The 16,592-nt window shown below is 39.2% G+C and overlaps 2 protein-coding genes across 4 annotated transcripts in view; one reads left to right on the forward strand and one right to left on the reverse strand.

Moving 5' to 3' along the window:
* Nucleotides 1-5,590, reverse strand: part of FLT3 (fms related receptor tyrosine kinase 3) — a 59,260-nt gene extending 53,670 nt beyond the window's left edge. For both annotated transcript variants that reach the window (XM_087937205.1, XM_087937206.1), the window contains exon 1: nt 5,436-5,590. In XM_087937205.1, coding sequence (XP_087793331.1) covers nt 5,436-5,490 — 55 coding nt within the window. In that variant the 5' untranslated portion in view covers nt 5,491-5,590. The remainder of the gene's footprint in view (nt 1-5,435) is intronic.
* Nucleotides 5,591-11,102: 5,512 nt separating this feature from the next.
* PAN3 (poly(A) specific ribonuclease subunit PAN3) overlaps nt 11,103-16,592 on the forward strand; it is a 78,264-nt gene continuing 72,774 nt past the window's right edge. For both annotated transcript variants that reach the window (XM_026708836.2, XM_026708838.2), the window contains exon 1: nt 11,103-11,913. In XM_026708836.2, the coding sequence (XP_026564621.1) occupies nt 11,472-11,913 (442 nt within the window). In that variant the 5' untranslated portion in view covers nt 11,103-11,471. The remainder of the gene's footprint in view (nt 11,914-16,592) is intronic.

Consider the following 16,592-nt stretch of genomic DNA (forward strand, 5'->3'; position numbering starts at 1 on the left):
AGCAGTACATATTCGTAACAGAAATCGAAAAAAAATCAACTAAAAATAAATCTTATACATACATACTGTATATTACACAGCAATGTATACTTAAGATATTTAAATTCAATTTCTAAGGAAAAAATAAATAAAAGGACCAGGAAAGAAATTAGATACCTAATGTTTACAAATATATTGATTATAATTTACATTTGAGGGTCAATGGGAAGAAAGGATAAAATTGCAAAGTAGTTTCTTAATAATGTTTTTATTGATTCTTATTCTTTTCCCCTTTTACTTTTTGTATATTAAAAGTCATTTAAAAATAATTTATTGCAGTCTATGATGTTATGGTTCCCTTTTTGTTGTTTTTGACTATATTTTGCATTGAATTTAATAGTTTTTTTAGGATTTTAAATGATATAATATGACCATTTATTGGAATATTAGAAAACTGTAAAATACATTTGTAGACCCTTGTTTATGTGTCGAGTTTATTCATTCCCTCCCTTTTTCTTTTCCTTCTGTTTATATACTATCTATATCAATCCATATATATTGGGAAATGATAGGTTATGCTTGCTTTGTCCATTCAAAGAGAAGCTAAGAACTGGCTTGGCAGTTACGGATTATTACACTAAGCAAAAGCTGTTGGCACCCAGTGAATATTGGCTGATCTCAAAAAAGCTAACCAGTACTTGACAGTTAATACTCACAACCCTGAAATTCCAGCTTGTAAAATAAACTGAGAAGTAAAAAATATAAAAGAAGAAGAAAGAAGGAAAAAAATCCTGGAAGAAAACAATAAATAACTGCTTCTATACAGAATGTTGTGCTTCTATACCTAGCACTTTTATACAATTGACAATATATATATAGATACAGGTGAAACTCAAAAAATTAGAATATTGTGCAAAAGTTCATTTATTTCAGTAATGCAACTTAAAAGGTGAAACTAATATATGAGATACACTCATTACATGCAAAGCAAGATAGTTCAAGCTGTGATTTGTCATAATTGTGAAAACCCCAAATCCACAGTCTCAGAAAATTAGAATATTACATGCAATCAATAAAACAAGGATTGTACATTGAACAATATCGAACCTCTGAAAAGTATAAGCATGCATATGTACTCAGTACTTGGTTTGGGCCCGTTTTGCAGCAATTACTCTCTCAATGTGGCGTGGCATGGAAGCTATCAGCCTGTGGCACTGCTGAGGTGTTATGGAAGATCAGGATGCTTCAACAGTGGCCTCTTTTGCATTGTTCAGTCTCATGTCTCTCATCTTCCTCTTGGCAATGCCCCATAGATTCTCCATGGGGTTCAGGTCAGGGGAGTTTGCTGGCCAATCAAGCACAATAATCCCACAGTCATTGAACCAGGTTTTGGTGCTTTTAGCAGTGTGGGCAGGTGCCAAGTCCTGCTGGAAAATGAAGTCAACATTCCCATAAAACTCATCTGTGGTAGGAAGCATGAAGTGCTCCAAAATCTCCTGGTAGACAGCTGCATTGACCCTGGACTTAATGAAGCACAATGGACCAACACCAGCAGATGACATGGCTCCCCAAATCAACACAGACTGTGGAAACTTCACACTGGACTTCAAGCATCTTGCACCGTGTGCCTATCCATTCTTCCTCCCGACTCTGGGTCCTTGGTTTCCAAATGAGATGCAAAAGTTGCTCTCATCAGAAAAGAGGACTTTGGACCACTGAGCAACAGACCAGTTCTGTTTTTCTTTAGCCTAGGTAAGACGCTTCTGACGTTGTTTGTTGTTCAGGAGCGGCTTGACAAGAGGAATACGACATTTGAAGCCCATGTCCAGGATCCGTCTGTGTGTGGTGGCTCTTGATGCTCTGACTCCAGCCTCAGTCCACTCCTTGTGAATGTCCCCAACACTTTTGAATGGCCTTTTCCTGACAATCCTCTCCAGGCTGCAGTCATCCCTGCTGCTTGTGCACCTTTTTCTTCCACACTTTCCTCTTCCACATAACTTTCTGTTAATGCGCTTTGATACAGCACTTTGGGAACATCCAACTTCTTTTGCAATTACTTTTTGAGGCTTTCCCTCCTTATGGAGGGTGTCAATGATGGTTTTCTGCAAAACTGTCGGGTCAGCAGTCCTTCCCATGATTGTGATTCCTACTGAACCAGACTGAGAGACCATTTAAAAGCTCAGGAACCCTTTGCAGGTGTTATGGCTTAATTAGCTGATTAGAGTGGGACACTTTGAGCCTAGAATATTGAACCTTTTCGCAATATTCTAATTATCTGAGATTGTGGATTTGGGGTTTTCATGAGCTGTAAGCCATAATCATCTCAATTATGACACATCATGGCTTGAACTATCTTGCTTTGCATGTAATGAGTCTATCTCATATATTAATTTCACCTTTTAAGTTGCATTACTGAAATAAATGAACTTTTGCACGATATACTAATTTTTCGAGTTTCACCTGTACCTCTGGACATATTCAGTAGTTATCAGGAATCCAGTTAAACCCAAAGGAGTTTTCCCTTTATAAGTTAGACCAAGGACTGAGCTCAGTAATGAAAAAAGACCTTTCAACTTTATGATGCTAAGACTCACATTAAGCTTTAACCATGAAACAATTAGGATTATAATATTATGGCTGAGATTTGTACTAATTTGTTTCCTCTTGGCTTTGGACCATTGTGGTTTATAACCCATCAACTGTACTTTGTTATAATATATGAACCCAATAAACTTCAGCATATTTCATCAACTATGATTCAAGCAAATAAGATCTTAGAATGATTATGGGGCTATGTGGATTGGGTTTCATCAAAGAATAATCATTGTCCATCTTCAGACATACTTTATAAATTTCACTGAGCAAAATATTCCTGCAAGGTAGACTGATGCAGAACCAGGCTTAAAATGAGACATATATTGTATTAAGACACAGTTTGAATATGATTTATTGAATAATTTATACTTGTTTGGATTCATAAAATATGCTAAATAAACATGATTTACAAACTATAGCGGCAAAATTCACACAAACACAAAATCTCAATGCAGTATGCATTCACAATTGAACCCCGTCATCTTTCATTCTAAGGAGAATAATTCTGTCTTTAGCTTCTCAATTTTTGCATTAATGGATTATGTTATTCTTTGCTTTAGTTATGGCCTGTTTAGATTTAGGGAAATTAATAAATGTTATACGATAGATGTGAGCAAAGTTACAGTATGCCATCTTTATATAAATGCAGTCTGTTTTCCTTGTTTTAGTAGCTCTTGATTTGTCCTTATGTAGACCTATTTGAATCAGGACATAAAAGAAGCAAGAAATAACCCAAGAGATCATAAAGAAATCATGCATTTCTGCTTGCATTTGACATTAACTTGCAGGTGTAGACTGAATTTGCATATCACACTGAAGTATAAGATTGGCTTAGCAGTAAATGCCATTTTTTCTAATTGAAGTCTTCACCTGTAAGTGCAGCTAACAAGACTTACATGATATTTAAACCAAAAGCTCTGACTTTATCAACCTGAAAGGAACCAGAAGACAAACACATAGCTTGACCTCTTCATTCTCTGATTTTTTTAATGAATGAATCTAGGAACTTACATCTGCATATAATGCTAAGACTGGCTAATCAAGACACAAATAACTCACTAATCGTGTACTCTTCTGACAAGTGCAGTCTAATAGGTTTGCCAGTGTATTTGCTTTATCATTTAGTATAATATGCAGGCTGGAATGGAAACAGTAAGCCAGTGATAAACCACAGATTCAAAAAGCTGTTCATTAAGTATCTTTTTATACGTTACACTAACCCCCAAATAAGTACCTTGGCTGTTTATAATGGATGAATCCACTTCTATTGAACAGAATTTAAAGTACAATAAATACTTGTGAAACTGAAGAGCTTGATATGAAACTGTATAAATATAACTAAGAATCAAAGGAAATTGCACAATTTATAGCATTTTAATTCTTGAACATATTTTACATTCAGTTTAAAATAAGCTGCTAAAATCAACACAGGGAGAAAAACTACTTAAATTACCAGACAAATAAGTAAAATAGTGAGCTTGAATATTTGAATTTACAATACATATTAAAAAAGAGCAACTACAAAAAGAGCTGCATTTTATTTTACAATATATTGTAGTAGGAAATGCTGCTCCTGCATTTCCCAAAATTGTGATTGGACTTTTGGGTTTTCAAACAGAAAAACAGAATTTATTTCAATAAGATTTATTTCAGACTAGACAAATCGAACTTCACTGGAGATTCTAAGCATTCTTGCAGGTGACTATAACCCATTGAACTCCATGGAACAGATGTACTCAGGGCTGTGATGTATGAGAAATCATAAATCAAACCTTGACAATTTTAGAATTCAGCACATAAGAGCTGGTGGGAATATGTTGTTGTATTATGGTAGAATGGCTGAACCATGCGAATTAAGAATCAAAGGTTCTTAACCAAAGACATAATAATGTGGGTCAGCAAATAATGGCATAAAAGATATATTAAGATATATTATATATTAAGGCTGAGGTCTTATAAATCATGACACTTATTCTATTATTATCAAGAACACTATTTCAGCCCTAGAGGCAAGTATATTTATCTAAATCTTGAAAAACTACTTTCTTGCTAATAAGATTAAATGATATAAACAAGCAAAACTAAGTTCCTTTAAGAAAGATAAAAAAGACCTTAATTGTGCTGTGGGTTAATTTTAAAGCTTACTGGACTTTAATTCAGGAGCCATACCCTTAAGTATGGATATGAATAATATTAAACATATTAGGCAAGATGCACAGAAACTGAAATATAAGCTTTTTCCTTTGTTCAATTGTATAAAAAATTAAGATAAAAAAAGTATTAAAATATGGTTTCACAGTTTTATGAATACAATTTTACCATATAACCTATTCAGTGAACAGGTAGCCAAAGTTTTAGTGATAGCTAAGCAAAATATCTCTCCTCAATACAATAATCATCCTTCTAATGAAGATCCACAGTCATTACTTTATCAAGATATGTTGTGTCCTTAGCAAATATATACTCAAATCTATTCTAAGAAAAGATTTTGTTTACATTTGGATCTCTGAGATTTCCAGCAGTCTTCAAATCTCTCAGTCACAAAAAATGATCTAAAAAAATTTCTCCTTGCTTATTTTAAATCCATCAACAATTGTTACCCATCCTTCAGACACTTCATACAAGCAGCCTGTTCTTTTAGGAAGAAGAAAGAAGAAAAGGGCACAAAAAGATGGGCACAAAACCAAAGATGCATGGGGCAAATCAAATAGAAATGAAGAAAAATGAGGCATGAAAAAAAATCAGAGAAGGAGACACTAAATAGAGAAAAAGGTGTAGGACGAAACTATAGAAAGAGTAGGAAAATTTGGATAAGCAAGGCAAGAAGAGCTATGAATGCAGATATCAATAGGTACGCTTACCAAGCATCTGCAGCTGACTTTTGGTTATTAAAATACTGAAGTGTTGCCGTCTCATTGCAGCTGTTGGTGCAAGAGTTCCTTGCTTGAGTGAAATGTTATTTCAAGAGCTCACACGCTGTATGTGCAGGTGGCTCTCTCGGGAATCCATTACAATCACCCAGCCTCTCAACTGTAAACCACTTCTTCTTTTGGGGGAGGAGTTTGGGGGCTCTTCCTGCAACAAAACAATAATAATAATAACAGCAGATTAAAAAAATATCCGCTACAATAGTTGATGTTAACCACCAGCAAAGTGAATATATTCTATAGTATTCAATGTGTTCTTTTCCCATCATTTTTGTGAGGATGAAAATTTTTGATTCCTGCAGAAAAGTCTTTAAAGCTCCTTGGTGTTTTTATTTTTATAATACCCTCCCCTTTTATTTTAAGAAATATTCACTGTTTAAGAATTAACCATACAGGCCCACTTCTTTTTAGGAACAAACTTGTGCTAAATCTGTACTCCAGTAGAGGGCTCTCAGACATTAGAATCATCAGGTTTGCTGAGCTGCATTTTAGAAACCTAATCAAATAATGAGTTTTGTTGCTTCGGATTCAGGCTCAATGTCAAACACCATGCCAATCACTACAAAAAGGAAACAGTAATTGTAAACAAGACATGTGTTATTATTTCAACATGAGATCCAAAATCAGCTTTTTTTGAGGCTAATGCTTCCCTTTCCTCAGTTAGAACTGGTTATAACTCTTCTTAATGATAATCTGCCATCATTAATGCACCTAAGTCACATTGATTTTTTTTTAAAATCTGAAGTGTACCAGCATTATATATAAAACAAGGACGCTAGTAAGGGAAACAGAGCATTCAAAATTCTTTGGATATACCAGGAAAAGTAGATTCAAACTTACTAATCTTTAAGTAAGTAATTTGAAAGGTGGTGAATGTGAAATGAGTTGTGAAAAGCCATTTCTAGCTTATTCCATAAATCATGCACCTTCCTGGAACTATCAATGATTCTTAAACTACCTATGCTTTATGCATATGCATGTACGTATGTGTGTGAGAGAGAGATTGGGGATGGATGGATGTTCTAAGTTAATTCATTCATTTAGCCTTTCAACTTCTTAAAAATCCCACCCATTGACTCTTGTTTTTCTGTTGTGGAATTTTAAAAAAAAATGCAACCATGGCAATGTCCTGATCTTATGGGATGTTGAACCAGGCAACAATAATTTTACTTTATCTGAAATTCTTCAAGTTGTTCCTATAAGTTTGAGCTATAATTCTTGGTACCTTCACCCAGCTTGCTGACTAAAAATTCTGATAGGTCTCACACACATCTGGAAGTCTTCAAGGGAATAAAGAATCTATAAGCATATCTATGCTGTTATCTGATAATTATTATTTGAATATCTGTTTTCTCATGAAACAGTTTTAATTATTATGGACAATTGTTTTGAGTTAGTTATTTCAAAGTGCTTTCACATTGAGCTTTCTCTTTAGTAAGTCATGGGAAAGAAGAATTTTAGGGCCAAATCTGTACTAAATCTCTCTATATAAAAGCGAAATACCACTCACACATCATCACAAAATCTCCAGAACTGTAAAGTCTACAAACTTGAAATTTGGCACGTATGTTCTTCTTGGTTTCTAGGTGCTCACTAAGAAAGGATTTTTTAAAATGACCATCATGGCATTAGTATTTCGTATGTTATTATTAACACACTCTGATGCTAGTTCTACTCCCCCTCCACAGCTGAAAAGAAATTTGTTCCAAATGCAAAACACAAACAGAGCAGAGGAGTTTCAGTTTTAGTTTCACAGCACCAAGCAACTTTAGTACAGAACAGTTGAGCTAAGCCATGCCCAGACTCCTTGCTGTCTCATTTTTGCTCACACAGCAAATACTGTTTCAGTTTCCAAACAGCCCTGAACTCTCTCACACACTGACAGGACACTAGCCAGATGAATTCCTCTGGTAGACAGAGGAAGAATTTCCCCCCTTATTTTCCTCCTGGAAAACTAAGCCCGATCATATAGTTTCGTAGCGAAGCACAGGTACCCTGCTAGTATTTATATAAATAATCATTTTTTTTCTGCACTTCACAGTATGACACAGCATGGTATGACCCAGGCCGATTCCCATGGGATCCCCAATATCAGGAGTCATTGCAGAAGCAGTCCTGCATGAACTAGAACACTGTGCATTTCAAAACAACACACCTAAATTTTGGTGCTGCTACATGGATGACACTTTTGTCAAGAGAAACAGCCAATAATTTAATAGCCAGCCATCAACACCCCAATCACATCTAAAAAGTCAAATACAACCATGTAAATACCACACACAGAACAACTCAAAGCACACTCTCTGCTAGAGAGAAGTTTCTCGAAGATGGGCTCCAGTATGAGTCCGAAAGCTTGGAAGACAAAACCTCTGGGTCTGGTGACTGACCCAGATTGGATCCTGCAACATTATCTTGGGATATGTATATACCACTTTATTGACTGTTTCCTGTCTAAAACTGAAACACTATTATCTTTTAGAAAATGTTAAAATATCTTGGAAGTATATTGCTTATAAATAATCTTGCTTGGGGTATATTATATATCTCTGGGACATATCTAAAAGTGGCAGAGGGGGGCCTCTGAATCTGGGAGTTTAACATTTTGGTCTTGGACTGTAGATGTCCTATACCAGGCAGATTTGGTATGTAATTTTCTTCCTGACTCACGAGACTTGCTCAAGGAGCAGGTGGCAGTTGTGGCTTGAAGAGCCTTTGCTGTTGTTATATGCCAGTTATTCCCTTTCCTGGATAGGGAGGCTCTTTGTTTAGTCACTCACATCTTCTATTTGGAATATTGTAACACCTTCTATATGGGGCTACCTTTGAAAAGTATCTGGAAGCTTCAGATGATACAGAATGCAGACGCACAAAGAATTTTGCACATCACAAGGATGATGTAAGTAATGCCTTTGCTTGGGAGCCACATGAGTGCTGGTTTGCTTCCTGGCCCACTGCACATTATTGGTTATTACCTTTAAAGCTCTACATGGCATGAGGCCTGATTACCTGTAGATCTGTCTTTGCCTCATTACATCAGCCTATCCCACCCAGTAAGGCAGGGAAGATATGCTGCTCATGCCATCAGTGTGAAAATTGCAACTGGTGGGGCCCAAGAAAAGATACTTTTTTACTGTTTGGAACATTCCTGCCCCAGAGGTGAGGCAGGTCCCCACTGTCCTGGCCTTTCGGGAATGCTTGAAGATCTGGTTTGCTTGGAACCCATAGAGAAACACATAATATGAGGCTGATTAATGTTCTAAAGGCCCTCCCTTTCCTTTTTAAATTCTGAATAATTTTATTCTTGTTTTATCTGTTATTATTACTGTTACTACTACTATTATTATTTAGCCTTTAGTTATTGTCTATTTGTTGCTCTATGAAGGAGATGGGCTGTCTCTCAATGTGATGTATAAAAGTATAAATAATCTTCATAAACCTCAAAATCTACAGAAGCTCTGAGTGCCCCTTCAAACAAAGCCAGCTGTCATTATTAAATGTGGAATAGCTTTGCCAAGGAATCTTACCTGGCACCTATTTTATGAACATTTCAACTTCAAGACCTTTTAAAGTCAGCAGCCTTTGACTGAAACATGGAAAATAATCATAGTATTTTAAACATGTACTCACCTAATCTTTATTTGGAGCCAAATTGGAGAGATAACATGTTGCATTTTAGCATCTTATTATATATCAGAGGTGGTATTCAGCAGGTTCTGACCAGTTCTGGAGAACCAGTAGCGGAAATTTTGAGTAGTTCAGAGAATTGGCAAATACCACCTCTGAGTGGAGATTTTACAGTATCCTTCCCCTGCCACACCCACCAAGCCATGCCCATAGAACCGGTAGTAAAAATATGTGAATCCCACCACTGTTACATATGGCTTGGGACCAGGTTCTCTGAAGGGCTGTCTTCTCACGGTTACATCCACCTGTCCCACCAGAACGGAAGATAGGGAATGTTGTGGGTCTCTTCTACCAAGGAGATATATCTGGTAGACCCAGAAGACAGGCCTTCTCCATGGTGGCTTCCTCCAGAAGTAGCATTCAGCAGGTTCTGACCAGTTCTGGAGAACTGGTAGCAGAAATTTTGAGTAGTTTGGAGAACTGGCCAATACCACCTCTGACTGGAGATTTTACAGTATCCTTCCCCTGCCACACCCACCAAGCCATGCCCACAGAACCAGTAGTAAGAAAATTTGAATCCCACCACTGGCTTCCTCCCTTTGAATGTCATCCCTGCAGAGATAAAATTGGCCCCTACATTGACACTCTTTCACGATGCTCTAAAGACCTGGTTTTGCCAACGGACCTGGGGAACCGAGTCCATCAAGTTACTTATCTGATTTATTGTTGTTATTTTTACTGGTTGTATGTTGGATTTTTATTTTTGTAAGCGGCCCAAGGTCATTGTGAGTGAGTGAGGTGGCCACATAAATTCTCATAAAAAAATAAAAAAATTTATTGTTTTGCTCAAACTTAAATTGATTTTCTAAGCCTACCCAATCTGGACATCTGATGTATTCATTTAAGCTTCAGTCAGGTTTCAAACAATAAATAGAAAAATGTTTCTTCATGGGACAATATTGCTTTTCTGTTGATTTCAGTTATAATTTATAACAGTAACAGAGCAATGAAAATTGAGTTGAAACTAAGAAATTGTATTTCAGTAACTTTCCTTTTTTGATTCAGTACTTTGGAATATCCAAGAACTTGAGGATAACAAACATTAATGTAATTAAAGAACTAGAATATTTGGTTTCTTTGTGGTTTATGGGGAGATACTTTATTTTTGAATTGGTTTTATCATTATTGATTTTATATTCTTCTGTCCAAAGGATTTGTTTGTTTCTGAATTGACTAAAATAATGGTAATTATTGTGTATAATTGATTTGTTGGTTCTCCTTAATTATATTTAAATGAATCTATTTGATGGACTGCTATTAATATATCACCTCATGAATATATTTATTATATTGAGATATAAAGTACTGCATACATGTGCTAACTTTATTCTTTTCATCCATTATACACCCAGCATGTTTTACAAAAAGATAGCCAGATGTATTATCTTTTTGAGAATCCATTCAGGAGCAGTATATTAACTTACAGTATATTAACTGATCCTTGCTGTAGAACTGTAGTTTGAAAATCCATATTTGTGGGTGGAAAAAATTCTCAAGCACAAGCAATGTTCAGAATGACCGAAGTTGGGTTTTTTTTTAGTACTTTTAGTACTCATTTAATTTTGAGCAGGCTGTGTAGGGTGGCATTGCGAAATACATATGTGCCACATTCGCCACCAGACTTATCTCCATATAAAACCGAAGAGGTTTGCACTGTAACAGACAGTTTTAGAAGAATGTGTTATGTATGTCCACGATACAAACATACAGGCATGCATATTCATCGCTACAGTAAAGGTTTAGGAAAGGTGCTGCGTTTCTTTCCCGTCCGCGAAAGGCAAAAAGTATACGGAGTTTGCCGCAACCAAACGCCCGCTCTTTGGTTGCCCGCCGCCCCACCCGCCGGAGCCGGGCCAGGCCTCCATCAGCCCCTTCGCTTCCTCCGGGCCTGGATTACCCAGAGGGCCTCACTGTGGCGCAGGCGCATTGAGGAGACAGCTCAGGAAGAGGAAAATGGAATAAACAATCCCGCCGTTGCCGCTGCCTCCGGGACCCTTCAGCGCCTGACGGAAGGCCCCGATTCCCCCCCCTCCCTCCCCCGGATTCTCCTTTAGCCTCTTCTCCCCCGCCGGGCTTGCTTGACCCCTTTAAGAGAAGCAGAAGCGCCCCTCCCCCTTTCCTCCCTCGTTCCCGGAACTCCGGCAGTGACAGCGGCGGCCGTGGGACGGCTGCTGCGCCCGCTCCCCGCCTGCCTCCCATGGTGCGGCGGTGGCCGGCAGCGGCCGTGCCTTCTGAGGCGGCCTCGCTGCCGCTGCTGGTGCCGCTGCTGTAGCAGCCGCCGCCGCCATGAACAGTGGCGGCCTCCCCTGCTCCTCTCCGGTGGCTCCCGCCGCGGCGGTAGTAGGGCCGCCCCCCGGGCCGGGAGTTCCGGCGGCGGTGGCGGCCCCCGGCGGGCTGAAGCTCAAGTTCTGCCGCTACTACGCCAAGGACAAGACGTGCTTTTACGGCGAGGAATGCCAGTTCCTGCACGAGGAGCCCGGCGGAGCTTCCGCCGCCTGTCCCGGCCCTCCGCCGCCGGTCGCCCTCGGTGGGCTTCCGCTTGGGCTCCCCCCTGGCCCCGCTGCTCCTTCCGTCGCCGTGGCCGCCTCGCCGGGGCACGGCGGTAGCGGTGGCTATCCGGGACACGGGGTAGCGGCGCCCGGAGCGGGGCCTAAGAAACCCCCCGAGCTGCTGGGAGGAGGCGGAGGAGCAGGCGGCGGCGGAGGGCTGGACGGACCCCGGCTGGCCAGTGAGTGTGGGTCGAGGGAAAGCCGCCGGTAGGCGAGCTTGGGGTGGCGGGGCAGCGGCGGGGAGGAGAAACGGGCTTGGGTTATGGGCCTCCGGTCTCGGGCCTGGGCTGCGCGGCTTCCTTCCAGAGGAAGCGGAGCTGTTAGAAGCGTCTTTCGGAGATGGTGGCTCCGGAAGAAGGTGGGCGGTGGTTTCATAGGGCTGTTTCCTTGCGTTTTGAAGGGGGTTTTGAACCCTGCGGAGCTGAAATTATGAACGGAGTAAGGAAACGGCTGCTAGTATTGCCCCCTCCTACTCCCTCCCTTCCCTGTAGGAAACTCTGATTGGGAGATAAACGTGCGGCAGCCTGTCAAGAAATAGTAAAAAGGGGTGTGTGCATGTAGGTATACACTGGGTGGAGGTTGTGTGCATGTAGGTTTACACTGGCTATTGCTTTATATATATATAGAGAGAGAGAGAGCTAGAAAGGCAATATGAGAGCTAAGGATGCTCATGCTGTGTGGCATGAATGGCGATTTAAAAGTACAACCCAAAGCCATGTTTAATCTGTACACCCTTATCTTTTACTAACTCCATTCGTTAGGTTTTTCCCCTTCAAGGGTCTATGTCTAGTATATTAAGAGTGCTAAAACATTGCTTGAGGGAAGCCTAAATTGATTTGGCTCCTCCCCCCCCCATTAGAAAATTGTAGAATCTTCTGATTATTTCAGATGAAAAATATCTGTTCAGAAAATAGAGCTAAGTGTGAAAAAAAAATATCAACAGCATTTGTTGGAGATCTTTTGAAGTGTAGCTTTTGACAACTTGTTGGGACTTTCCAGTAGATTATTTTTCTTTACTCCTTACAGCTTCTAATCAAGTTCTGAGTTTTATCTGTTAAATGCTTTGATCCAGGGCAGCTTCCCACTGTAAAAGGAAGAAAGGAGTTTGTTATTATTATACTACAAAGCTGCTTTTTTGAACTTCCAGATAGATTGGTTGTAAAAACAAGAGACTTTTAATATACATTTCCCTATGGGTATTATGCACAGAAGAAAATACTGAAATAAATCCTTTATTTTTTTTTGGTCAAATTTTCTTAAAATAATCTTAAAGAGACAATATGTGAAAATAATTGTAGCTATCAAATAATCAGAAAAGGGTAGATTTGTTAATCTACTGTAATAAAATTACAATTTCAGGAATATCTCAATTTGTGGAGTCCTTAGTGTTCTCTGAGCTTGATTTCTTGCAGACATTTCATTACTTGACTAGGTAACATTAACAGGCCTAGTAAATGTGGCTTCCTCCCTGCTTATATTTAGTAGCTTGTTCTTCCAGTATTGGTTGGAGTTCTCTTTGGTAGTTCTTTGATTAGGGTATTGTTTGTATGCTTGATTGTTTACTTGCTAGCAGAAAACAATGCTCTAATAAAGGACTGAGCATGAAAGCTTAGCAATTAAAGACATCGAACTTGTCAGTTGGAAAACTGCCAGCTGGTGTTTGAGACCTGAACTCCCATTCTTGTTTCAGCTTCTTCTCACTTAGCAGTTTGAAAGCATGCAAATATGAGTAGATAAATAGGTACCATTTCAATAGGAAGGTAACAGCATTGTCCCAGCATATAGGTCATATTGGCCACATGACCACAGAAATGTTTTTGGACAACGGTGGTTCCCTTAGCTAAGAAATGGAGATGAGCCTTTGCCTTTACTTTTAATAGAGGAACTACCAAGGAGAAAAACCATACTCACTAACACTATTGATGTTACTTAGTTGGGTAATGAAATGACTGCAAACAGGCAACCAAGAGAACATCTAGGATGCCATAGTTCAACCCAAGCCTACATGTATTCTATTCTATTAATTCTTCAGTTTAAAAGACCTGTTAAAATAATAGAATTATTGTAGTAAATAGTTAATAGAATGAATTTTAGACTAGGACATCCTTTAAATATTGTTCCTGCTATGAAGTCATTAGATGACCTTAAGTGAATCATTATGTCTTAACAATATCTGTAATATGGGTGATAATGAGTGCCTTATAGCTGGATAAATTTGGACTTGAAAGGATTGCAAAACTGATTTGAATTTTCTGGATATGACATTGGGGCATTTAATTGTATGCTTTTAACATGTACAGTATATTAATTGTTTAAATATCTACAAACATTATGAAAAAGTCTGAATCACACAATTCTTTATTCTGTTGTTTCTTTTCCTGTTAACATCACATATTGGATTCAGCTGCATGTTTGCTAGGGGAAATTTGGTATAATCAACATTTTGATAACAGTATACTTGCATATTCAAAAGGAATGTTAATTTTAAATAGCACATGTAAATAATTTTTCAAGAAACTGATAAAAGTTTTTGTCAGCAATTTTTTTTAACACAGTAGGCTATACTTTTTTAGTCACGTTTCTGAGACAATATTGAAAGCTCTCAAGGTATCAAAATGTCTTGGAGTTTATGAGTCCAAAAACATGATTGCTTGCAGTCTGTTAGATGATTTTTTTCCTGTTCCAAGTATGCAACAGGCTGGCAAAAGCAATAATTAGCAATGAGACAAATCCCTTAACCAATTGCTTTTTGTAGAGCAAATTTTTCTGACTTGGTTGCTTCCAGGCATGTTAGTGTAAAAGTCCCATTGATTCCATCTGGCAACAGGTTGAAAACGGTGGTGTAGATAAAGGTTTTTCCCATGATGATTTCTGTTTTAGATAGCACGCCAGCTTTTCATTTTTGGGTTGACTAACTAGTCTCCTACAGTACTTTGTAGCATAATATTGCTTTACGCAGTTTTTTCAAGTCTAGCCTTGGTTGTCTTGTTCAAAAAAGATGTCTAGTCATGATAGTCATACTCCACCAGTCACATTTTGTAGGCTTGTTGCCAGAGCATGTGGGACTTTTCTATAATTATATTCAGCAAACTGGAAGAAAGCTGTTTTTTTGAGATGCATCTATCATATCTCAATTGTATGTGTATTTTAAACAAGTATGTGGAAGGAGGGGGAAACATTTTTATGACCATAATTACAATTAGTTCAATAAATAATAGGAAGGAAAAGATTTTTAAAAACCCTGACTTTTGTAAGAATTAATCATTAAATGCTGCTCTGATTATTAAGTAAAGCAATACTGGAATAAAATTATTACATTTAATCCTACATTTAGCTTTGCTCAAATCGTCAGCGAAGCAAATTTATGTGTTGGAGGTGGGGGGGCAAAGCCACAAATGCCATTATTTTCCTCTACTAGCCTCTTGCTGGGGCCTGCCTATCTATTGCTTCTTTTGCTAAAGAACAGAGAGTACTAAAGCTATAGTGTTGACAGAATCAAGGCTGTGATAGGTAAGTCCTTTGTAGGAAGAAGAGCCAAACTTTCCAACAAGCTATGGTAACTTTTTTGATTCCCCATAAAAGGAGTGGTCAGAAGCAACAAAAGTACACCTTTCAGCAGACTATATTGCAAGGTCAGAAGGAGTTTTGTTTCATGATCAGAACAAGTCATACTGTTTGTTCCAAGTGGTATTATTTTGAGTGTTTTGCCTATTCTAAGTTGATCTGTTTGTGGCCTGCGGCTGGGCTGCTTTTGTGCAATTTAGCTAACATTACAGCGGGGAATATTTAGAATCAGACAGAATTGAAGAGATATCAGGTAAAACAAAGGGTGGAGGATTATGTTTATATATCAACAACAGCTGGTCTCAGGATATAACTATAATATATAAGTTTTGTGATAGAGTCTTTACACATCAACTGCAAGTCATTTTACTCTCCACATGAGTTCTCCCCATTTCTCCTAATACCGTGTTTCTCCAACAATACGGCCTCCACCAGTAGGAAGGCCCAGCATGATTTCTAGGCATGAGGTGAAATTAAGCCTCGCCCCCCAAATTTAGGCCTATTTAAACCATGCATTTCCCCGCCATTTTTCACATCGTTCGTTAGAACCACACGAGGTGAAGAGAAATGGGGGGGAAGGGCGGGGGTGGGGGGGGAGAAAACTTGCCTTTAGGAGTGGCCTGCAGGTAGCCTAGGCTAGAATACCCTGATAGCCGATAGAAGCTCCCTTGAAGGCAGAGTCCCCAGCCGCTTGAGGCGTGGCAAGGCTGCCCGTGTCCCCTCGCCTTTAGGCAGTCTCTTTTGGGCGATGGAAGCTCCCCAAATGCAGTCACCAGCCACTTTGATCGGCCGTTAGAAGCGGCCTTGTGGCGAGGAGAGTGTGTGTGTGCACTTGCCCCGAGGCCGCTTCTACCGGCCGATCGAAGTGGCTGGTGACTGCATTTGGGGAGCTTCCGTCGCCCGAAAGAGACTGCTTAAAGGCGAGGGGACATGGGCAGCCACACTTCGCCCTGAAGCGGCTGGGAACTCTGCCTTCAAGGGAGCTTTCGTCTGCCGATAGAAACGGCCTTGTGGAGAGGTACGTGCGTATGAGCCGCTCTAGGTGGGGGAGGAAATTAAGTCACCCCCGAAAAGACGGCCTAGCCGTTTTTTCAGGAGTCAAAAAAAAATAAGGCCCGGCCTTATTTTGTGAGAAACATGGTAGCTGTGTATGTTCCTCCACAAGCCTGTGTAAACAAGGCATTACGAACTCTTGCTGATCAAATTATGGAGGCTGAAGCCAAACACCCAGGTTCCCTTCCCATCATTTTAGGAGATTTCAATCAAGCAAATTTAAGGAAAGAGCTCCCAAAAT

The sequence above is a fragment of the Pseudonaja textilis genome, chromosome 7 (assembly GCF_049901715.1).
Source record: "Pseudonaja textilis isolate UNSWEBS1 chromosome 7, rPseTex1.2, whole genome shotgun sequence".
Classification (NCBI taxonomy): domain Eukaryota; kingdom Metazoa; phylum Chordata; class Lepidosauria; order Squamata; family Elapidae; genus Pseudonaja; species Pseudonaja textilis.